This window comes from Megalopta genalis, chromosome 1, assembly GCF_051020955.1.
Source record: "Megalopta genalis isolate 19385.01 chromosome 1, iyMegGena1_principal, whole genome shotgun sequence".
NCBI lineage: Eukaryota > Metazoa > Arthropoda > Insecta > Hymenoptera > Halictidae > Megalopta > Megalopta genalis.
Window position 1 is genome coordinate 32,440,824 of NC_135013.1, and position 22,726 is coordinate 32,463,549.

General features: G+C 46.4%; 3 protein-coding genes across 25 annotated transcripts in view; 2 read left to right on the forward strand and 1 right to left on the reverse strand.

The window, feature by feature from the left end:
- Ret (protein kinase receptor Ret oncogene) overlaps nt 1-17,647 on the forward strand; it is a 36,348-nt gene extending 18,701 nt beyond the window's left edge. The window contains exons 2-18 of one of the 2 annotated variants that reach the window (XM_033465915.2): nt 205-417; nt 480-616; nt 2,675-2,810; nt 3,131-3,387; nt 3,919-4,090; nt 5,589-5,686; nt 7,413-7,687; nt 9,454-9,627; nt 10,387-10,778; nt 11,816-11,915; nt 13,413-13,584; nt 13,941-14,245; nt 14,515-14,695; nt 15,581-15,710; nt 15,870-16,071; nt 16,140-16,318; nt 16,385-17,647. In XM_033465915.2, coding sequence (XP_033321806.2) covers nt 205-417; nt 480-616; nt 2,675-2,810; nt 3,131-3,387; nt 3,919-4,090; nt 5,589-5,686; nt 7,413-7,687; nt 9,454-9,627; nt 10,387-10,778; nt 11,816-11,915; nt 13,413-13,584; nt 13,941-14,245; nt 14,515-14,695; nt 15,581-15,710; nt 15,870-16,071; nt 16,140-16,318; nt 16,385-16,794 — 3,533 coding nt within the window. In that variant the 3' untranslated portion in view covers nt 16,795-17,647. Of the gene's footprint in view, nt 1-204; nt 418-479; nt 617-2,674; nt 2,811-3,130; nt 3,388-3,918; nt 4,091-5,588; nt 5,687-7,412; nt 7,688-9,453; nt 9,628-10,386; nt 10,779-11,812; nt 11,916-13,412; nt 13,585-13,940; nt 14,246-14,514; nt 14,696-15,580; nt 15,711-15,869; nt 16,072-16,139; nt 16,319-16,384 lie in introns of both variants that reach the window. The other variant, XM_033465914.2, reaches the window with a different exon arrangement.
- Nucleotides 17,331-20,562, reverse strand: LOC117217969 (uncharacterized). Of its 2 annotated transcripts, none has more exons than XM_033465916.2 (9): nt 20,287-20,562; nt 19,960-20,020; nt 19,700-19,843; nt 19,394-19,624; nt 19,029-19,331; nt 18,848-18,949; nt 18,635-18,789; nt 18,143-18,560; nt 17,331-18,070 (listed from the first exon to the last, which is right to left on the reverse strand). In XM_033465916.2, the coding sequence occupies exons 1-9, from the start codon at nt 20,377-20,379 to the stop codon at nt 17,868-17,870; spliced, it is 1,710 nt and encodes a 569-aa protein (XP_033321807.1). In that variant the 5' UTR covers nt 20,380-20,562; the 3' UTR covers nt 17,331-17,867. The 2 variants fall into 2 exon arrangements, with proteins under 2 accessions (XP_033321807.1, XP_033321808.1); XM_033465917.2 differs by having other exon boundaries at nt 18,848-18,946; nt 20,287-20,561.
- Nucleotides 20,563-21,398: 836 nt separating this feature from the next.
- cac (calcium voltage-gated channel subunit cacophony) overlaps nt 21,399-22,726 on the forward strand; it is a 248,293-nt gene continuing 246,965 nt past the window's right edge. For 9 of the 21 annotated variants that reach the window (XM_076525764.1, XM_076525751.1, XM_076525748.1 and 6 more), the window contains exon 1: nt 21,402-21,723. The gene's annotated coding sequence lies outside the window, so the exon portion shown is untranslated. Of the gene's footprint in view, nt 21,724-22,726 lie in introns of all 21 variants that reach the window. The other 12 variants (XM_076525766.1, XM_076525756.1, XM_076525755.1 and 9 more) reach the window with 4 other exon arrangements.

Genomic DNA, 22,726 nt, shown 5'->3' on the forward strand with positions numbered 1-22,726 from the left:
AGATCCTATCTTTTTAAATGTTCTTCCTCGAATGCTCCGCGCGGCGGTGCCCGCGGTAAATCACCGCGGCGATTACGGCCGCCCGGAATTTTTTAATTCGCGCCGCGCCGCGTATTCGGTCGCCGGCGCGGCGGTTTCGCGGAACCGGCCCCGAGGGTCGTAGGTCACGGACTTCGGCTACCGCCACGTGCGTCTCTGTTTCAGAATTGTATTTCTCGCAATCGGATCTGCACGCGAGGGTTCCTTACGCGCCGGGGGTCGTCAGACTGTTCGAGCTGAGGACGTTGCGGAACGATTCGACGGAGCCGAAGGACGTCGAGTATCGCGTTACGGTGCCCCGCGAGGGCGACGTCGCCTCCGTAGACCCGGGGACCAACGTTCTGCTGTTCCGTTGGCCACCGGAATCCACGAATCGAGGTAAGCCGAGGTCGAACGATCGCCGGATGACACGTCGATCAACTCTCGATTCGGTGCCGCAGACAAATCCGAACGCGATGAGATCACCGTCGTGGTCAGCGCCACGGAGGACAACGCCAGCAACAAAGCCGTCCTGGAGGTCAAAGTGCAAGCCATTCCGAGCGATCGGAAGAGCGCCGATTGCCCCGGATACGTGGAGGTAAATCAGTCGTCGACGAGACCGTCGGAACATGTGAGCTACGGCAACCAGACGGAATCGTTGCGTCGGAGGAACGGAAATTTTTAGTTGGTTCCATTGGAGTCTTTCTTTTTTTAATATTAACCCCTTGCCGTACTTTGACGAGGCCGACTCGTCATGAAAAAATTTCTAGTAATAATTCATCGATCTAGTAATATAATTCATCATTAGATTCATCTTATTATTCTATTCTTTAAAATCGGAATAGAATTTTAATCTCTTTGTCATCAATGTTTAAGCATTCGAGCAAATTTGGGCACGCAATAAGCATCAATTTTTTTGCTCGTTTTAGCTCAATTGCAAGTTAACCCTCCGAGGCTAAAAATATTAACCCCTTGGCGTACTTTGAAGAGTCCGAGTGGCGATGAAAAGATTTCTAGTAATAATTCATCGAGCACAGATCTCTTATTATTCTGTTCTTTAAAATAGGAATGAAATTCTAATCTCTTTGTTATCAATATTTAAGCATTCGAGCAAATTTGGGCACGCAATAAGCATCAATTTTCTTGCTACGTCAAGGGTTAAAAGCTCAATTGCAAGTTAACCCTCTGAGACTAAAAATATTAATCCCTTGGCGTACTTTGAAGAGTCCGAGTGGCGATGAAAAAATTCCTAGTAATAATTCATCGAGCATAGATCTCTTATTATTCTGTTCTTTAAAATCGGAATGAAATTCTAATCTCTTTGTTATCAATATTTAAGCATTCGAGCAAATTTGGGCACGCAATAAGCATCAATTTTCTTGCTACGTCAAGGGTTAAAAGCTCAATTGCAAGTTAACCCTCTGAGACTAAAAATATTAATCCCTTGGCGTACTTTGAAGAGTTCGAGTGGCGATGAAAATTTCTAGTAAAGTAAAAGCTCAATTGCAAGTTAACCCTCTGAGACTACGTGCTCCGTCAATATCGACGAACGCTTCGCTCTTTAACCCTTCGCTCTCGAATGGTGCTCGCGCGACATCATTGAAAGAATAAACTACGTTACTTTTCGAAACAGTTTCTACGCTATCGCATTATTTCCATTTCATTCATTTTTGCTCGCGGGAAAAACCATTTAACGCGAAAGAGGGCAATAAGATGATTCTGTTCTATCTCTGAAACATCGTTGAAAATGCGAACGTCGCACGAGACGATAACCTTAACCTTCCGAAGCTACTTCCGCCGCAAAATCAAGATTGATCTTCTAAGCTACGGCGTCGTTTACGTTTCGTAGGATTATTTTTATTTTACGCGCACGATGTTAATCTCGTTTGCCCGTGCGACACTTGCGATTCTAATAGAACGTTGGATTTGAATAACGTGGCAATTTTGTTTGGACAGTTATTCAGCAATTTTTATTACTACTAGATTATTACTAATATTACTATTATTGCTATTATTATTACTAGAGATTTTAACGACCCAGAGTCACCCTTCGAGTGTAAAGGGTTAAATATCATATGCCCGAACCGCGACAAGAAATGCACTGGTTTCGAAGCTGAAGAAGCATCGAATCCAAGGGGTAATTATCTTATCGAAAAGCGTCTTAACTCGTCTCTCATCGAACTAGTTTTGTAACGGATTCCGATGACCGATAATAGTCGCATTATTGGATCCAAGCTAGCCGATATTCCATAATTATGTTAATTCTCGGAAAGGGGTGATTCCTGAGGTCATTTGAAGCAACTTTTTCCTTAGCGGAAATGCAATCCGCGGCTTACGAGTTATTAACGAAAAACACTGACCAATGACAGACGAGCACGGCTGGCGCGAGGCGGCCGAGTGGCCGAAACCCCGTTCCGCTGATTGGCTAGGCCGCCTAACACTAGGCAAGCTCGCCTCTCATTGGTCACCGTTTTTCGTTAATAACTCGCAAACGGAGCCGCGGATTGCATTTCCGCTGAGGAAAAAGTTGCTTCAAATGACCTCAGAAATCCTCCATTTTGCGAATTTGCCTCGGATCGCGAGACATTTTTGGGACACCCTGTATAAGCTAGTGAAACGTGTGCACGTTTCTGCGACCGATCGCTTGAATTTTCAGGACATGTGTTTCTGGAAGGGATCCGACTACAGGATCTACGAGAACCAGCCCATCACGATGATAGGGAACTTCGGGCCCGAGATATACGGTGAACTGTGTCCCAGCTATCGCGTAACCGGTTACCATCTGCTGAACGGTAAGTCGACGCGGCTCGCCTCGAGGCGAGGCGATAACGAGGATGCCGCGAAATAGTGGCCATAGTTCGCGATGCCACGGTCGGAAGAATTAATAAGCTTCAGAGTCGAGGCGGAACGGGGAACGAACAATTTCTGGATCGGCGAGGAATCCAGACCGCACTCGCGTTCGGGCGCGCACGATTAATTGATAAGCCCGTATCTCTCTCTCTGCTTCTCGCCTCGGAAAATTTATGTGCCGCGGATCCCGTGGCTTCGCAGAATCGCCGGGCGTTTGCCGCTGTTGGCGCAAAGCGCGCGTACGATCGATCACTTTTTCCAGGCACCGAGTACTTCCACGTGGTGAACAACACGCTGTTCGCGAACGCGTCGCTGGACAGGGACAGGCTGGGCCCGTGGCCGGCCGGCCCGGGCCCCAGGATCACGTTGAAGGTGCAGTGCGTCCTCTACGAGGAGACCACCGGGCTGCAGTACGCGCCGATCAAGCTGCTGGACGTCGACGTCCTGGATCAGGACGACAACGCGCCGTACGCGCAAGGGAACGACTCGATGGCGATAAAGCTCGACGAGTTCGTTGCGGTGAGTCCGTCTCGACGGAGAGAATCGCCGTCTGTATCGATTACAGGTGCCGGTGACCCCGAGTCGAACCGAGCCGACCTGACCGACGGTCGTCCAGATCGAAGGACCCCCGCGTTAACTTCTCGCGCGCGCGGAACCGTCGCGACGGCTCGGCCCGACGTCCTCGCGACGAGCAGCGCGGATCAGACGAGGATCGGACGGAGGATAGGATCGGACTCATTCAAGCCCGCATTGTTCTCGCGATCGTTTCCGGCATTGTTTCGGAGAGCGGACGCGAAGAGACTCGGAAACGACGGAGGAGCCTCGAAAAAAAAGAACACACGGGTGAAAGGACGGGCGCGAGAAGCGGGAAAACGCCCGCGGCCTTTATCTTGATTAAGCTCGGATGTCTTTGTTCCTTTTCTCGTTCGGTTGCTCGTCTCGCGAGCTACCAACGGAGCTCTGCTCCGTTTCCGCGCCCGCGATTCGCCGCCGCGTCGCGCGAATCGATCAACCGATTCCCCTGAACGGGCCTCTTCGATTTCTCCGCAGGGCGACAAGCTGGTCGACGACAACAAGCTGATACTGAAGGACAAGGATGCGAATTCCAGCAATCATTACACCGTCCGCATCCTCGGGGACACTTACAACGCTTTCCACGTCGACTTCAACACGCTGCCGATCGAATATCAGTCCGGCATTCCATACACCGCGATACTGACCAGTAAGTGCATGCTGGTTACGGCGCTGGCTTAGCCGTTTGCGTACCACGAGCCACTTTTGCGCTCTTCAGATTTTCAGCGCTTCAGAAAAGCCGGGGCATTTGGCCGGAACAGACGACTTACGGCCCACCCGAAATTTGTCGAAACGTGCTCGGTCTTTCAGACGCATGTATACGTCGCGCGTCGCATCGCTGTCAGCAATCCAATTTGCATTTTGTTGTTACCTATTCTAAATTAATAGTATATATATTTTCATTCATAACGTTTTATTTTATGATTTACGGCTTTCTTCGACACACAATCGAAGGAGCGCTATTGCGCTCTTCGGCGCTTTTCGATCCTGTTTTTTTCAGAACCATCTGGTACGCAAACGGTTAACTAAATCCGCATGTTTAACCCTTTCGAGTTTCACTTCCGACGTACTTGTCGTCTTTGCCAGACTGCGGATCTTTCGGCGAACAATATCTTTGTGCATCGAGCGCGAGAAACGGCAACTGCGTGGACGTTGTATTCCTGTCCCTTCGCTAATTTTAATAATCATAAGAGTCGTAAATGGATCTTTACGGTCGCGGATCTTTACGTAAAATGAAAACTTCCTGCATAGATTGCGCGAGGAATAATTCTGTTGACTCGAAGATTGCGTAATGACATTAAATTCTTTTTATGTCTTTCAGAATTTTATATTTTATCTCCTCGTTTTTGCCATAAAATCCGCGGTTTGATTAGAAATTATATTGTTAAATTGTTCTAAAAGTGCAGTAAATTCTCCCCAAATGGATAATGTGGGAGGAGGAGATACGATTATTCGAGCCTCACGAGGCTTATTTTTATAGTTTCCAATTGTCATTTATATTTTATTGTCGATTATAAAAATTTGAGGCGTAAGGCTCAAACAATCTTATATTCTCTTCCCAAATTGTCCATTTTTGCTTATAAACTAAAAGAAAATTAGGGAGAACTTGCTGTATTTGTTCTTATCATAAATTCATGAAATCCGCAGTCTAATAATTACACATTCTATAGGATTAATAATAATACCGTTTTTCGCTTTGATTACCGCGCTGGCAACTTCGAATAAGTACTGTATTTAATCGCAATAATCACAATTAATTAATTAATTCGAAAGTTAAGTTGCACGACTTCGATTACTATATCAATATCGTGCCGCGTTTTGCGGATCCTAATGAAACGAGGAGGACATAATAAATTGACCTAAATTCGAGCGACGCGGCGAACAGTCAAACCGTCAACAAGCATTCTGTTGGTCTAATTAAATTATGCTTTTTTCATTACATTCCGCGGTTAGCAATGCCACGATATGTTTCGCGAAATATGTCCAAGATTTCTCGTATCCAACGGACGCGCATCATTATTTCGGTACCCGACATTATGCGGATTCCATTGAATCGCCGTGTGAAAGAACGCAGGAGCACAGAGTTTCGGTCGGCCCGCTATTTCTGGGAACATTGAATAGCCGCGATTCTTATTGCTTCGTTCCAGGTATTTCCGCGAAGATGACTCTACTGCCGAAATCGCCGTATCGCGTGACGCTGCAAGTGCAGGATACCAGCCTTCTTCCAGGATTTGGCGACAACATGGTGAGTACGGTAATTCGCCCCCACCCCCGGAAATGTTCGGAGATCGGAGCTGAAACCGGCGAATCCGAGAATACTAAGTCGCGATTCTTCGGGGCTCGCGGCTCGTTTTTATAGACACTTTTAGGGCAGTCGGCATGAAAAGGCCAGCGGCCATCGTGCCGGTGTACATTAACCCTTTGCACTCGCCGCCATTTTAACTCCAAAATAGTTTGTCCGATCTACAGTATTTCCATTTTGTATAACCTAGTGTATTTTATACATTTGAAACTGAATTTTGCGATTACACTATGCACAGTATTTTTAAATATAAACAGATTTGATAATGTTGAAATATATATAATATATATTTATTATATATATTATAATATTTATATATATATATATATATATATATATATATATATAAATATTGATAATCTTGATAACATATTGATAACCTTGAAACGAGAAGTAACAATTATGGCACTTTAGAGTCGCCACTCGAGTGCAAATGGTTAATTTGAATGCATAGTAATGCTGGAATAAAAACGATGACTTAATCTTTTTGCTTTCTAATTAGTTTGCCACGATTCGATTGCAATTCGGAAGCCACGTGAGACACGATTCGATCTAGAGGCCACGCGCCTCAGTTTGAAGGCAATTCGGAGGTCGCATGACAAGATTCGACGATCACGTACTCGCTACCTATCGCGTATTTTGCAGCACCGCGGCATTTTTTACGCGACTCACACCCAAAACAAACCATTTCGTATTGTCTTCCGGGAATTCGCGTCGCGTGCCGCATCACACGCTTGACCGACTCGGTCGGCCATCAGCATCGACGTACCAATAAATTACATAGGCGTGGGACTACAGTAAAATCTCCCAAATTTATCTTCAGCTTTTAAACAGAAACGATCAATTTGGGAGAGATACGACCCCATTATTCGACCCATCGCGGCTCATTTTTACAATCCCCGATCACCGATCGCTTATAAAAACGAGACGCGAAGCTCGAACGATCGTTTTCGTTTTTCGAGCCGAAGGGAAAATTACGGAGAACTTCCCGTAGCACGTGGAAATTCACAGCGACCCGAAATCTCGCATTTCCGGGAGAAATTGCTGCGCGTGCAAAGAGATCGCGGCGATTCGCGAGCTGGTCGGATGCAGCGTTTAAGGACGAGACGGGACGGAAACGCGACGAATCAATTAAGAGACCGGATTCCTTCTCAAAGGAACTCCTGCCGGTCGGGGTGCTTTCTTGCCGGGGATCCTTCGATGGAAATAATGGTCGAGTGGCTCGACCAACGAAGCGATTGAACGCACCTTGTGCCGCGTTCGCTCGCGATCCGAACTCGTTAAACAATTAGATAGGGTAAAGCAGCTGCGACAGAGAAACATAGAAAGAAAGAGAGAGAGAGAGAGAGAGAGAGAGAGAGAATAACGGAGATAGGAAGAGAGAGGTAGGTGGGCGCGGCGAAGACTGCGGCGGTTTTCGTTTCAACCCCGGAGTTGCACGGGTGGCGTTAAGCGGGAATTAATGGGGATCGTTTCGGGTCTAATTGCGCGACGCAGCTCGCGTGGGCGGAAGCTTCTTATTATCTCCGCGTCGAATTTCCGGATCCGAACGTTTTCCTGTTACCGCCCACCGGCGCGAGTTTCTGCCGTCGAAACCTACCTTCGTTTTCACGGTTCTGCCGTTCGACGACGACGCGACCCCCGTCTAACCCGCCGCTTCGACCAACAGTTGAACATCTCGCTGACCTTCCAAGGACCCGTGCAACGGCAGAGCGCGACCACGCCGTCCTCGATATCGTTCAAGCAACCGTTTTCCTACCCTTCGACCGCGAGGCTCGCGAGGATCGCCCCGCTTTACTCGCGGGTCGCGAAACCTACGAACGAGCCTCATGCCACGGTCAGCTTCAGCATCCACGGCTCGGCCGCGTTCAACGTTACACAGAAAGGAGGAATCATTTACGTCGCCGACGAGCAGCTGCTCAGAACGCAGTCCGACAATCTCACGTGAGTCGATTTCCGAGCGGTGCACAGCGATTCCAAAAGCGAAATCACGGCCGAAACCATAAACTTCGATTTAATCGGGAATCAGTTTTTCGGGATTGTTAATTACTGATCCGAAGTAAACATTCTTGGCGTACAAAACGGCGAAGTTAATGCGGCGGATATGCATTGTTAAACATTGTTTATTCTTTGGAAAATGTCGTGCGGAAATGTTTTTATTTCTATTTTTCTAGAATTTGAAATTTTTGCGGATTTGAAATAGTTTTCTGAGAAAGTCCATAACGTCGAAGTCATTTATTTATTTAATGCTGCAGAGCTATAATATTTTATGGACACAACGTTTTAATATAAAAAAAAATATATAGAAAATTTGCTAAAATGTTGGCCACGATGAAGTGCGATATAATGAGTTTTTCATATCTTATTCAGATTGAAAGATGTTAATAGAGGGCTTGTAAATGTCGTAGACAAAAATGTAAATACATTTGTTAAACGAGAAACGCAAGAAGATATCACATACAAAATCTTCCATGCTTTAGAAAACACTAATGACGCTGCTTGCGGCTATGCCATTATGCATCGTAAAAAGTGGTCGTATAAACACGGTACATTTAGTGGCAGCTGAGTTTTTGCAAAAACTCAGACTGCAAAGTAACAATGCCAGCTACAAATACCCTCAAAAATTTTAGTGGAATATTAGGGAATACACAATTTTTATCTAATATATTCAAAATTTCTCCTTAAAATTTTCCTGTTCGTCTCTTACAACAAATTTCATAACCGTATAAACTTAAAACTAAAATTAACTGTTGCAGATATTGTAATATACAGGGTGGTTCAATGGTTTCGAGTGGAGCACATTTTGATGATACCAGTCATTCACGTTTCTCTAAATGGAATCATATATTTTCTATTACATCAATCGATGTATCTTAATATTCTTTACGAAAATAGTATTAACCTATTTATGTTAAAATATCATTAGTTTAGGAGATATTTTAATTTATAATAGTTATCACATTGAATTCATAATATCGACGAGAGATAGAGTCACGACTTTTCCTAGCAACACTAAAATTAAAATATCTCCTAAACTAATGATTTTTTAACATAAATACGTTAATACCTTTTCGTACAGAATATTAAGATGCGCCAACTGATGTATGAATGTGCTCCTCTCGGAACCATTCAACTTCACCTGAAACGTTTCTCGCCACGCGTAATAATAATCGCGTACATCTAGACGGCAATACGTGGTATTATCCATCTAGTATATGCATAAAGATTCTACTCACTTCCAGGAACAGCATCCATTTTGCAGAATTATGCATATGCGCGTGAAACGAAGCAAGACTTCGAGCTCGGTCCATTTCGCAGGTTCAGCGGAACCTCGATTACCCGGGCTTCGGGCAATAAAATAGTTGCTTACCAGGCCCATATTTCGTCCTTATTGATTAGTACAGTAAATCATCGTGCACTTGCGCGTTGCCTTGGATCGAGCCGATTACGCTCGGCGAATGTATCGGGACAATCGGGAATTCCGATATCGGCGGGCCGGATAATCGAAGCTCCGCGAGTGATAAAACCATCGGGCTCGTCCACAGGCGCACTATTTGCGAATCAAAAATAGCACTTACCGTATATACCCGACGTAAACTTCATTTTAGAGGCCTCGGCCGCGATTTCTCGCCGTTCGGGAACACTGTGCGCCGGCCCCGAGTTCGAACGACTCGGTTCCGGACGGTCGCGCGAACCTCTTTTCGTTGCAGACTGAAGATCAGGTGGACCGAGAAGGATCGAACTTCCTCCTCGAGAGTGATCCGCATCAATCTGGTAGCCATAGGAGGGTCGAAGGCGTGCAATGGCAGGGTATATTCTTGCGCGAACGCCGAGAAGCAGGACAAATGCGAGTCGAGTTGCGGCGTCGCGAGCGGAATTCTCAGGTGAGCTTTCGCCTTTTCCTCCGCGGTACAGTAAATTCTCTGTAATTCACGCTCGGATTCTGCTGATTCTGATTTTGGGAGAGGAGGTGCGATTATTCGAGCCTCGCGGCTCGTTTTTATAATTACCGATCGTTAACGATTATAGAAACGAGGGGCAAGGCTCGAATAATCGTATCTTCTCTTCCCAAATTGCCTATTTTTGTTCGCAAACCGAAGGAAAATAAAGGATAATTTACTGTAATTAGGCAGCGGATTTTGTGCATTCGTGGGAACGACGAGCAGAGGCGAAGAACAGCGAAACGATTCGAGGGTTTTCAGAATGTCGCGACTTCTAATTGGCTGCTGCTTCTGAAAATTGATACGGACAGCTTTCATTTCGCATTAACCGCTTCGGTGCAGATTTATTTGACAAAATTCTTGCGTTTGGAACGGATCTAATTCTCCGATGCGCGGAACAGTATATAAAGACGGTCATTTTTCCCTAATTCGCACTCAGATTGCGCACGAAAGTGGTCACTTTTTGGAAGCGGAGACACGATTATTCGAGCCGCGCGTATAAAAACGGCCCACGCAAGGCTGAAATAATCGTATCTCTTCTTTCCAAATTATCAATTTTTGTGCAAAAACTGAGACATCGACGAGAGGGAGAATTATATTATTATTATTAATTATATTATATATATATTATATACATTATAATATATATTATATTTATTATTATTATATATAATAATAGAATACTCGCTCTCGTAATTCCAGCAACGACAGCTTCTCCGGGCAATGCGTCTGGAGGCGCAACAATGCTTCCGGATACTCGGAGAATTATCAGACCTGTTCCCCGGACTTGGCCTACTGTCCCGACAATCGCTGCGACGAGCTCGAGTCGCTCGACCCCCGGATCTGCCCCCAAGACTGTGCCCCCGTGGCACATTGGGCCGACCTGAATCTAGGTGGCCGCGGGATCAAAAGCGGCTTGGGTACGTGCGCTTGCGACGACTTGCTCGAGTGCACCTGCAACGTCAACAAGCATCCCCTGCAGACCGACTCCGAGAAACCGAACAAGGACGCGCGGGACGGCAAATCGAGGAATCCCGAGGACAGTCGGGAGAACAGCCTGGAGAACGAGAATATCGTTACCGGTGCTCGAAAAGGTACGTCGACCGAAACGCTTGAAATCGTCGCCCATCCAAATGGACTGTGCACTTTCGGGGTTGCATCCGCGACGACGGAGTTCGTTCCACTCAATTTTATTGGTCCGTTACCGTCGTCGACGAGTTTTAACGTTGCTTCGACGACACGGCCGTTTTAGAATTATTTATACAATTATTGTTAGATATTTCGTAGTCGTTGGTTTCGACTTTTTAACCCTTTGAACTCGAAGCCATTTGAACTGTAAATCTAAGATAATTTTTCCGACTCACAGTATTTCCTTTTCGTATGACAAAGTGCATTTTATGCATGTGATATTGAGTTTTGTGGCTCGTATAACGCGGTTACGCTTTTAATACAGATTTCTTAAATCTATACTTTGATGATATAAAAATTATCTTGGAACGTGATATAACAATTTCAGCGGCGCCTCAGAATCGTCGCTCCAGTGCAAAGGGTTAATTTTATAAATTGTATGAAGTTCGCGTCATTGTGCTCCGAGTTTGGAACGTTCGCGTTGCATGGAATATTCGACGTTCTTCTTTCAGTATTGTAGTTTTTAAATACGCTATGTTTAAAGGCACAGTAAATTTTCCCTAATTGAGGGAAGCAGATTGTGCACAAAAATGGACAATTTGGGAAGAGGAGGTGCGATTAACACTAGATTTACGGAACCCGTCAAAATGGCGGATCACTAATTTTTTAGGTTACGATTATTCATATCGCGAAGATGCATTTATGAGTTATTTAAACAATTTATATGTTACTCACGGCAAATGTTACAAACAAAATTTCTGTTAAAAATCAGAATAAATGTCTCATTGTTCCTTCTGTAAACCGATATAAAAACGGCTCATTTTTATAGTTGCCGATCGTCAAGAATTCTGAAAAAACGGGGTAAAAATTGCCCATATTCGTGCACAATTTGAGCGTCGATTAGGGAGAATTTGCTCGCGAAGTTCTGCTTGAAAATTGAATAGAATTCACATGGGCAACGACCCCGCAGATTTGCTCGAATTTTGTTGTTTGCCGACAGCAGCCAGCGGCCCGTGCGGCCCCCTCTGTATGATCGGTGCGATCGGCGGCAGTTTCTTCGTGCTGATAGCGATCGTCGGCTCGCTCGTCACCTCGAGATACAGGTACGCTATCTGCGGCACGTGAATCCTACGGCGATGTTTGCCGACCGACACAATGCGAACGGTTCACGCGGCCCGACGAACGGAGGAATCGCCGATAGTCCTCGAACGGGGTCCTTTGTGCGGCCGTGTCCATTCGATCCGTTCCGTTGGATCGAGCGCCTCCGATAGGGACAACACAGAGAGTTTGTTCCCGCGGCTCTTCGATATTTCGGGGACGCGCGGTAGATACGTGCTTATCGAGGTGCACTATCGATTTCCCCCGAGCCTTCTGCACGAGCCGTCCATCCGGCTGTATGCTCGCGAGTAACCGGTGGGTGTTACGTTCTTCTATTCATCGGACACGCGCATCGTCCTCGAAGACCCGCGATCTACAGGCCGCGTCGTAAAAAGCGATCGGCGGCAAGCCGTCCGAAAAAGTTCGCGCGAAATCGTTCCGCGAAATCTCGTTCGCCGCGGAATCGTTCCGCGTACCACCGCGACAGATTAAAAAACTTCGAAGCGCGCGCGTGCCTCGCGCGTCCACGGATTTTATGGCGGTCGAGGTCGCGGTACAGTAAATCCTCCCTAATTGCTCGCCGGCTTGCCAACGGCTTTAAAAACGCGATGCTCGAATGATCGTCCTTCAATAATAATCGTCCCTTCTCAAATCGTCCATTTCGCGCGCACAATTTAACCGTTCGAGCCCCAAGCAGCGCGATCGCGCTGCTCAGATCTTGTGTCGCGATCGAAAACGTTAGTGACGCGCGTACGTCGCGTAGCTGCTCTTTTTTTCATTTTTTTTCTTTTCGTTTTGTTTGTCGATCTTGACGAGAGCTGTCGCGCCGCTTTGTTCCCTTCGCAATCAATTCAGCGCTATCACGCTGTTCGGTTTTTTTCGATCGTGTTTTCCGAATAATCCCTGGCACTCAAACGGTTAACACTAAACCTACCAAGCAGTAATACTAACTGGCATGTACTGCTTCACGAAAGTGAGAAGATCGAATTTATTTGGAATTTGTAAAGTTTTTATTATAAAACTTGCTCCAATAATATGATATATGATATTATATATATATCATATAATAATATAATAATAAATAATATATAATATAATATATATATAATAACATAATAATAAATAATATATAATATATATAATATAATATATATGTAATATGATGCTCCAATAATTATTCAAGCGTTTTCCTCGACAGAGTCTCGGAACTTTGCAGAATTGCAAAACAAGAGAGCGGTCACTTTGACCGCGGTAGGTTTAGTGTTGAGCGCCGATTAGAGAGAATTTACTATAATCGAAAAACCTAGCTTCCGATGGACAGACAATCCGGCGATTCTCGCATCCGCCCCTAACATTCGCGCTCGAAGAAACTCTCGTCCGCTGTCCGCGCGGCACTTTCAGCTATGATTAGACCGGCGTTGAAAGGCTTTTAACTTACTTATTGGCCGACTGTCGATGGAAATGCATTTCTCCGTTTTTCCGATACCACGGGGAAACTTTAGAATGGCTGCGAAGGGGGCCCGCAGAGACGGCAAGCGGAGACCGGCGAACGGCGATGTCACGGCGATCGGAATACTGCCATCCGATTACATTGACAGAGGCGACGGGCTGTTGATAGGGCTGGACACGTTCACCGCAGCGAACCGTCATCTCTTATTTCCAAAAAGCTGTCCGGTAAGTTTTCCGCCATGTCGGGGGCCCCTTCAAAAATTCACCAGTTTTACAGCCGTGTTACCGATACGTCGGCGTGGCAGCCGAGTACATCCACTTCCGAGCGTTTTAAAATTTAACCGAATGGATCCGGGGTCGCGCTTCCGCGGATATACCACGTCGGGGTTGCTAATCCCACGCTTTTCCCCGCTGAAAATCCGCGGAATAATAGCAAAATTCCCCGGAAACTCGGAACTGAATTAAGCCCGCGTCGGGGCAAGGTCGCGGAAGTTTAATCCCTGTATCAGAATGCATCGCGTGCTCGAGCTGCGCTCGCGTCCTGTTAACAAGGAAACGCGTTTTCGATTCTGGGTTGTCAGCCGGACCCGAAATGGGAGTTCCCGAGGTCTCGGCTGGCCATCGAGCAGATCCTCGGCGAGGGCGAGTTCGGCCGCGTGCTGAGGGCGAAAGCGGTCGACATCGGGGGCGTGTCGGGCCCGACGACCGTCGCGGTCAAGACGCTGAAGGAGAACGCTTGCGCTTCGGAGCTGGCCGATCTGCTTTCGGAGTATCAGCTGCTGAAGGAGGTCCAGCACCCGAACGTGATCAGATTGCTGGGCGCGTGCACCACGGCCGGCGCGCCGATCTACTTGATCATCGAGTTCGCGGAGTTCGGCTCTTTGCGGTGAGTAACCGCGGCCGCGAGACACTGGAATTCCCGTATTGCGGAATTCCTCCGCGCGGCCGCCGGGACAATAACCGGTCCGCGGGATGTACACGTAGCGTTCCGGTAATTAAATTCTTCGCGGCGAGAAAATACCTTTTCTGGCTGCGGACGAGCGTTAACCGGCGCGACGCTGACCCGGCGCCGGCGTCCGCCACCCTTATTCCGCCGTCGCCGCGTTTCTTTCTTAGCCGCGATATTACGAAAACGGGGGTTGCTCGCCCTTTCAGGAACTACTTGAGGCGCAGCCGACATTTGGATTCCGAGGGCAGGAACGAGGATAACACGGCCGCGAATACCAACGCGGACCCGAACGTCAACGCGACGTCCACTTACACCGTCACGTCCCGCGACATTCTATCGTTCGCCTGGCAGATCAGCAAAGGCATGGCCTACCTTGCCGAGATCAAGGTAACGCGGATCGACGACCGTTGCGCGCACCCGGTCGTGCACACCCTTCGAAATAAAAGGATTTTTTTTTAAACCTTCCGGGTCAAACGACGCGAATTTCGTCGAAATATTAGCACGCGTTAAGAAATATTACAGAATCTGTAATACCATTTTTGGAGAGGCAGCCATTGGGTGAAACGTGTTTTCCAACTTTTTATAAATACATAAAAGCAAAAATATATAATAAAGCTATAATATAATACTATATATGATAAAGCAAAAATTCGGACAACGCATTTTTCACGGATCTTTCTTAGCCCTCGTCGCGACGAAATTCAAATCGTTTGATCCCATTTTAGAAAAGTTATTCGAGTTGTACATATATATAAGGTGCCCGGTGTTTTTCTTCAAATTTTCTTCAAGATCATCGTCATGTCTTATGCGGTGAACTTTCCTGTCGCATCTTGCGGCAGGAGGCTAGGAGATACAATCGAATATGTCTGCATAATATTCTTGAAACGACCTCGAACATTACGAGATGAAATTGTGAGACAATGGCGAGGATCTTCGCAACACTTTCAAAAGACAGACTGTTCCTGTTGGCTGCATCTTCATAATATTCGAAACAATGGACATATTCAAGCGGTTCCTATACACCCTATAAATCTATACATTCTTCCGTCATTTCACAATCTTGCGGTAGACTGAAACCGACCTTTGTCCACTTTAATTAATTAATTAATTAATTTTAACGAAAACGAGACTTTCTACTTGAGAAAGCTGTCTGCAGTGTTTGCAAAACGTCGATGAAGAAATAATTCGAAAAGAACTCGCGCGACTTGCACGCGGAGAGCCTTGAATCTCCGTCGAATCTCCAAATCTTTACTAAACTAATCTCTGGTGCAGTTGGTTCACAGAGACCTCGCCGCGAGGAACGTGCTGCTGGCGACCGGCAAGGTGTGCAAGATCTCGGACTTCGGGCTGACGCGGGACGTGTACGAGGACGACGCGTACTTGAAGCGCAGCAAGGGTCGAGGTGCGTGTGAAAAATTCGTACAAGAACTCCGGGCCGCATCGAAACGCTCTTCCACGATGTCCGAGTGTTTTCACGGTCGTAAATCTCCGTGGATTTGCCGGAGCCGTCGCAGGCAGCCAGTCGAAATCCCTTTTTAATCCAAGATTTTACTGGCCGTAGTTCCCGTGAAATGGATGGCGCCCGAATCCCTGGCCGATCACGTGTACACTAGCAAGTCGGACGTGTGGAGCTTCGGTGTGCTCCTCTGGGAGTTGATCACCCTCGGCGCTTCCCCGTATCCCGGCGTCGACGTGCACAATCTCTACAACCTGCTGAAGGCTGGCTACCGCATGGAGAGGCCGGCCAACTGCTCCCAGCAATTGTAAGCGACTCCTCGATCCCATCGAAGCTTCGTTGTCGTTTTATGCCAATCCGTGTTTCCGCTCTCAGGTACAAATTGATGGTGTCGTGTTGGCACCTCGAGCCCGGATCGAGGCCGTCCTTCAAGGAGCTCACCGGTCACTGGGAGAGGATGCTGGAGGACAGCGTCGACTACTTGGATCTGAACCCTAGGACAGTACAGAACAGATCTTACTTCGCGTCTCTTCACGCGTTGGACAGTCCGAGCAGTGAGTAGAGAGCGTCTTCCCTCTTCGATTTCCGACGTTGAAAAACCGTCTCGCGTTTCCCGGCAGGTTCCGGTAACGACGAGCCCGACGACCCCGCCGAAGAGACGACCACCTTCGGGAACAGCGTCGTTAATTACTTGGAGAAACCCTCCTTCGATAAGGTGACCAAGTGCGACAAGGTCGACAAGCTGCACACGCTCTGGCAAGAGCCTATCGCGTCCTTTCCCGACTCCATGGATCGGACCAAACCGTCCTACGTGAACGATCAACGTACAAATCTGCTGGACAATCATTACGAGAGCCCGATCAAGTTCGCGAGGAACGCGAGCGTCACGAGCGACAGCGAGAACGACTTGGCTACGCCGACCAACGAACGTCCGCAGTCTTACATCGACATGGAGGGCAAGAAGTATCTGGAATCCGAGAACCTTTTGGATTCCAGCAGCGGGGACGATCGCAAGGGCAAAGAGAACTGAGGGAAGAATCGAGGATCGGAATGGCCAACAATCGATGAATCCGCATCGGCGAAATGTCTGCACGCGGTTCAGACTGATCGGGCGGAAACCACTGAACGTTGTTCAACTAAAAAGACTCATTTTTACGTATGAATTACCGGGGCCCTGTATCGAATGTATCACAGCCCATTCGTTTGGTTTCGTTCAGGTTCGTCCAATTCCTGTGTAATTAATTAGCACCGACGCGCACCCTCCAGCTCCTTCCACTGCGTCCCGAGACTATCGACGATCCGACGACGGATCGTCTGTTTATACCAAAAAAGAAAAAGAAAACGATTTATATCCGATAAGTATAGATCTGGAATTCGTACAGTATTTTATAGCTTCGAACAGCAGTGCGAGAGGCATTTGTTAGCGCACGTGCTTACCGCTTCCGAGAGCACGCCACCAACGATCAACAACACATGTAAATACATGCGATCATTATTCGTAATCGAGAAACAAAGGACCGGGCGGTCCACACACACTTGCGGGCGAGAGAACGTTTTCACACCTCGTCGAAGAAACAGGTCGGTTTGTATTTATGTATAAAGCAGAGCCAGAGCATTCCATTACATTAGTTAGTTAGCGCCCAATCAATTGTCGCGAGAAACGTACGCGTACAAATTCAGTTTTTTTTTTTTTAACTTACGTAAACTTGCGTTTCGTGATTCGTCGAGCTGCGAAAGTTGACTAGTTTTAACGGAAAAGGATGCACTTTCCCTGAACAACGTATCTGTTATATCGTGTCGTCGTTACCTTTCTTGTACTTAAATATCTTCGTATGCGTATGATATATTCAATAAACTCGTCGGACGGACAGTTGCAAAGCACAGCGAACGGACGCAAAGAGTTTACCCATACGGCGACGATTGGTTTCCCTGTTTATTGACTCGGCAGACGGTACAGACATACAAGAGACATCGTCCTTTCAGCGGCTTCCAAAGAACTGTCTTGCGAGAACGATCGCGGGTGGTCGTCGCGTTGGTGGAGATCGGCTTGTCGTCGAACGTTTTCGGTGGAAAAAACTTAACGTAGGTAAAAATAGAACGGAATCACAATTCCAATTCGTCGACGCAGAACGCGCCGGTGTGGTTCGTCGACGATCTGCGAACGAAGGACTCTTCTGGGTCCGCTTCAGCCTCGCCGAGCAAATTCAGATTGCCGATATCGGTGGCGAACGTTTGCGACACTATGTCGTTACCGTTCGTCAACACGGAGCTCGTGTTGTCCAATGATGACGGCCTCAACAGGTTCTCTGAAACATGCGAACGCGATAAATTAATAGCGAGACGTACGTCGAGAAGATGGAAATGCAAATGAAACGAACCGGTCTCTCGCGCGTCTCTCGACGAACTACTGTCCTCCTCGAGCATCTCCAATTTCGCTAATTTCACGCTATCTAAGAACTCCTTGTCGGAGACGCATCCGACGCACTTCATTTTGTGGATCTCTTTGACGAGATTCGGCAGTTCTTTCGGCAGAGAGAATCTCCTGAGATGTCGCGTTTCCTCGGGCACGTCCTCGAGCTTGCAATACGGCAGCTGAACAATGTAATAGCGTTTCTTTTTGCGCGCCTGATTCTCTTTAACTAGCTGTAAGAGGTGATTATCGTTGTCTTTGTAAATGAACGACACGGTGGGCTTCTTGGGCGGTGGGGATGCAGCGACCAGGACAACGTCCGCGCTTTGGAAAGCGGCTCCGCAGCAGTCTTTTAGATCCTGTGTAAATGCGAAGTCTCGTTCGGGCTGAAAATTATACAGAGCATTGTCGTCGATTGTCTGTTGAAACGTAAATTGCTTCAAGCTTCGTGTCTACTAACATTTCCCGCGCTGTCCGTAACGTCGTGCGTGTCTATTACAGTGACGTTCGAATTCCTCAAGTATTTGGCCAACTCGTTCATCGCGGTAATGTGAGTCAGTCGTGTTGGCGAATAGACCAGCAAGCAGGTGGGTTTCCGTCTTCGCTTTAGGATCACTGAAAACAAATATAAGATTGCAGGAATAGCTCCACTGAAATATCTGATCAACATTACCTTTTCTGCACAACTTGTAACTATGATAGACAGCACAGCATATCGCTGGTGGTATCCAAACTGTACTGATGATCATGATGAAAATGGGATGACTGGATGCTTCTTTTGCAAAATGGGAGAATCTGTTACTCCGTCTAAATAGGTGACACGATATTCATGCGGGAATTTATCTCTTGCTTACGTATGATGATGTGCGGCGTGGTGCTGTTTGCGCACCCATAATCACCGCAACTGGAATGTATGGCGGAGACTTTGAAGTAGAAAACACCGGTGCGATCGGTGAAGTCGTACGAGATCTCTCTGTTGCTTGTCGCCGAGGAGGCGTTCTTGTCCACGGAATCCGTGTCGTTGTTCATCAACCAAACCCTGTACTCTGACACATTGAACGATTCCGGCAGAGCCTGGATGTGCAGCAAGAGGCGAGGTTCGTCGGACACGTCGATGTACACGAACGGTGTGTAATTACGCACGCCCACATCTTCATCTACAAAGGGAAACGATTACGCTGTATGCTCGAAATACGAAGATGTTAATCGACACGCTTACCGATCAATCTCTGCTGTGGAACGTTAAAAATATATTTCTTGCTGTAGTTATACGTCTCGCCTATTAGTTGGACGTCTAATCGGTAAGAAGACGACTCGTAAGACTCGTCCGAGAACGGGCAAGAGACGTACAGCTCCTTTGGCGCCGGATGTGTTTTGTTCCCATAGAACTTTATCTGTCTACACGCCGACTGGTTCGGATTTAGTAAATTCTGGTAGCGTGTGATCAGTCCTGTATCGACGGTGACACGATTAATGCACAAAATTCGTCCGTTGTTGGCGCATTGTGCTAGCTTCGTGCTCTTACCATGAAAATTTGCTTCGGTCACGCTCAGGTTGAAAGCAGTTGCTATCTGACTTAGATTGTATACGTAAGCACGGAGACTGACTTTATTAGAATCGTCCTGTGTATCTCCTTTATCGGATGTTTCGAACGTAAGCTTGGCACAATCTGGAGAAGAAATTAATTGTCACTTGAATTCTTGACCTTCGTTACACGGATTATATGTATACAAACTGCATTTCTGTGGATAATCTTGAACGGATCCTGTACGCTTATTTTCATACCTTCACCCTTTTCGACCGGTGTCAGTAGACATCGAATTCCAGGTATCGGTGTAAAATCCTCCTAAAAGAAAAATTAAAAAATCATTTTCAGCATTGCAGTCATATCTATGAATAACGATATCAATGTGTGATTGTCACGCACACAGCATAGGACATTGAGTGACACGCGCGCGATAAAGATAGGGAAAAATGATACACATAGAGCAATAGATAACAGGGACCGTGGTTCTTTCGATAGCGTTAATAACGATTTCGATGATCAACGTATACTTTAATCCCGCAGAATCGAAGCGATGGCCGCTATATAGAAGAGAAGATCAACGTTACCGTGGACTGACAGTAGTCTGGATAACAAAGGGAAGCTGTAACGCTTCTCCGAAAGTAACAAAGAAGTATCACCAAGTGGACGATATTCCGCATCGTAGAGGTATAATTGCGAGTCTGAACGCAGTTGTTCTCGTACTTAACATATTTGTGTCACACCGTACAGCAATTGTTTAGTCATCACAGTCTACTTCTCAGTGACACTGCACCGCACAACTGACATTTCTCGCAGCACATCTTTCGACACAACGTGCTTGGGAAAAAAGAAAACATTAGACGTTTAGTGTCGCAAACTCGCACGGAACGCAATTCCACGTAGCGGTGAAACGCTCGAACCGACAGACGCACGATTTCTACACACGGTAAAATCCCTCTATCGGTAACGTTGCTCAACAGCTTGAACGTTTCGACGCTTAGACGAACAGCGGTCATTTGCGCGTCATTCGTCGAAACGTACAGTCGATCGAAATTCCTGATGGAGGATCGAACGCAGAAGGATAAGTCTCTCTAAGATTAATGATCCTACTTGAAACTACTTTCATTCATTGCACTTTAAACATTGATCAACAAATGAATGCACCGGTACGTTCAGACAAATACATTTTTCTAGTAAACCCAATAGACACACGAAATAGAAGAACATCAATTTCACTGACTCGAGTTAAAAATCTTTCCATTTTCGATTGCTCAGTTCTTTTATGCGTTCGCCAATATACATCGATTGCTTCTATTTAATAAAATAGGATCGAACGATCTCAAAGGCAAGTCTGACATTTTATACTATACTATGCCTTTTGAAACCTAGGATATTCGGTTTATCTCACCCGGCTCGATAAGCGTAGCTGTCCAAATAAGCAGAGGATTTCGATCGAGCAATTAGACTGGCGTTGTCGTGAGAAAATCTTGGACGGTAGAAATCATGGTGATCGAAGAAAGGCGATCGAGAAAAGTGGCGGGATCACGGTGAGTTCACGCTTGATTCGCGGTGGGGGAGTCGGTGGGAGGGGTTGAAATGGTCGGCCGTGATTGGCCGGGATGGCCGCGGCGGCCGGGGTGGTCGAAATTCAAGCGAAGAAGCGGCAGTTAGTGTAGCGACCGTCGAGGGCTAAACTGTAGCTGCGTAGAGTTTGATAGTGTTGTTTCGTTTTGTTCGTTTTCACGTTGGTCCGACGGGTCCGCGGCCGATAAATCTGCCATTCCGTTTAAGTTGCCGATCGCGGTCGCCGTCGCGATCGTGATCGTGTTCCCCCGGCTTTTAGGTATCGCGGCGACGCGCGACGCGATGACATATCGCGGCGTTATGGTGACACGTTTTGTGACAGTGAATTATTAGCAGTGGCGGAGGGTCGTCGAGCACCGATTACTATGATGGCCAGCTGACGGATAGATTCCGCTTCCACGTCCCTACGGCGTCAACCGAGTTGCCACAGGTACTGGAAGGTGAGTGTTTCTCGAATTCGAATTTTACTTGTTTCATATATATGTATATATATATGAGCCGTTTACTTTGAAAGTAGCATGAGTCACTTTGTTCTTAAGTCGACATATTCAAGGGTTTGCGTTTGAACACGTTTAAAAATATGGATGCTAACTTTCGAGAAGATTTACTTGTATTCGTTATCTCAGGATACTGATATTTTTCTCAGTATAAATAATTTCGTATAAACATTAAAAAATCACCACTTATGCCACTTTCAAAATGAACGGCTCATACACAGAAAATCGTTTGATCATCCCGTCGCGCGTTATTTTCTCTCCGCGACAATATACACTTTACTCGTTTGATATTTTATAATTTTATAGAATATAAATAGAAAAGCACAAGTTTTATTCATTGTACGTCCGCTTCATTTTATACATTTCGATCGTGGAGGAATGAAACTTTGAAAACGGAACACAAGTCATGCATATTTGGAATTAAACATTTTTTGTTTACACGAACTAAACAAATATTTGCTGGTGAAAATTGAATTTCTTTGTAGAGAGTCTCGATTCTTATTTTTTCTCATTGTGTTTCTTGATCATAGTATTTTTTATTCAACCGTGTAACCAGCAAAGTTCTCGATCTATTTTCTCCACGACGAGTATACTCGTCATTGTACAACGAACATTGTTATCTGTTCACGACGGATATATAATATCCGTATCTCGCAGCACACGAAGTAATTCTGGTTCCGCGTATACATCGATAGATACGCACGGAACAACCATACTGTTAACTGATCCGAAATCAACATACCCCCCCCCCCCTTCAGCTATGATTATAACATTGCGCGCCTATTATTTACATAATTGCCGCCGGTTTTCGGAACACAAAAGGGCTGATCAACGTTCTCGCATTCTTAATTGAGCCGTTTATTTTGAAAGTGGCACAAGAGTCATTTTACTGTAATGAAAAGCGGTGATTTTTAATGTTTATACGAAATTATTTATACCGAGAAAA

Bases quoted from the DNA above. Each gene is read 5' to 3' on its own strand.
- LOC117217969 (XM_033465916.2), bottom strand. From the start codon at position 20,379: ATGCGGAATATCGTCCACTTGGTGATACTTCTTTGTTACTTTCGGAGA. The intron at 19,625-19,699 runs GTAAGAGCACGA...CCGTCGATACAG, and splicing joins GACCGAAGCAAATTTTCATG to GACTGATCACACGCTACCAG. The intron at 19,332-19,393 runs GTAAGCGTGTCG...TTCCCTTTGTAG, and splicing joins TCCACAGCAGAGATTGATCG to ATGAAGATGTGGGCGTGCGT.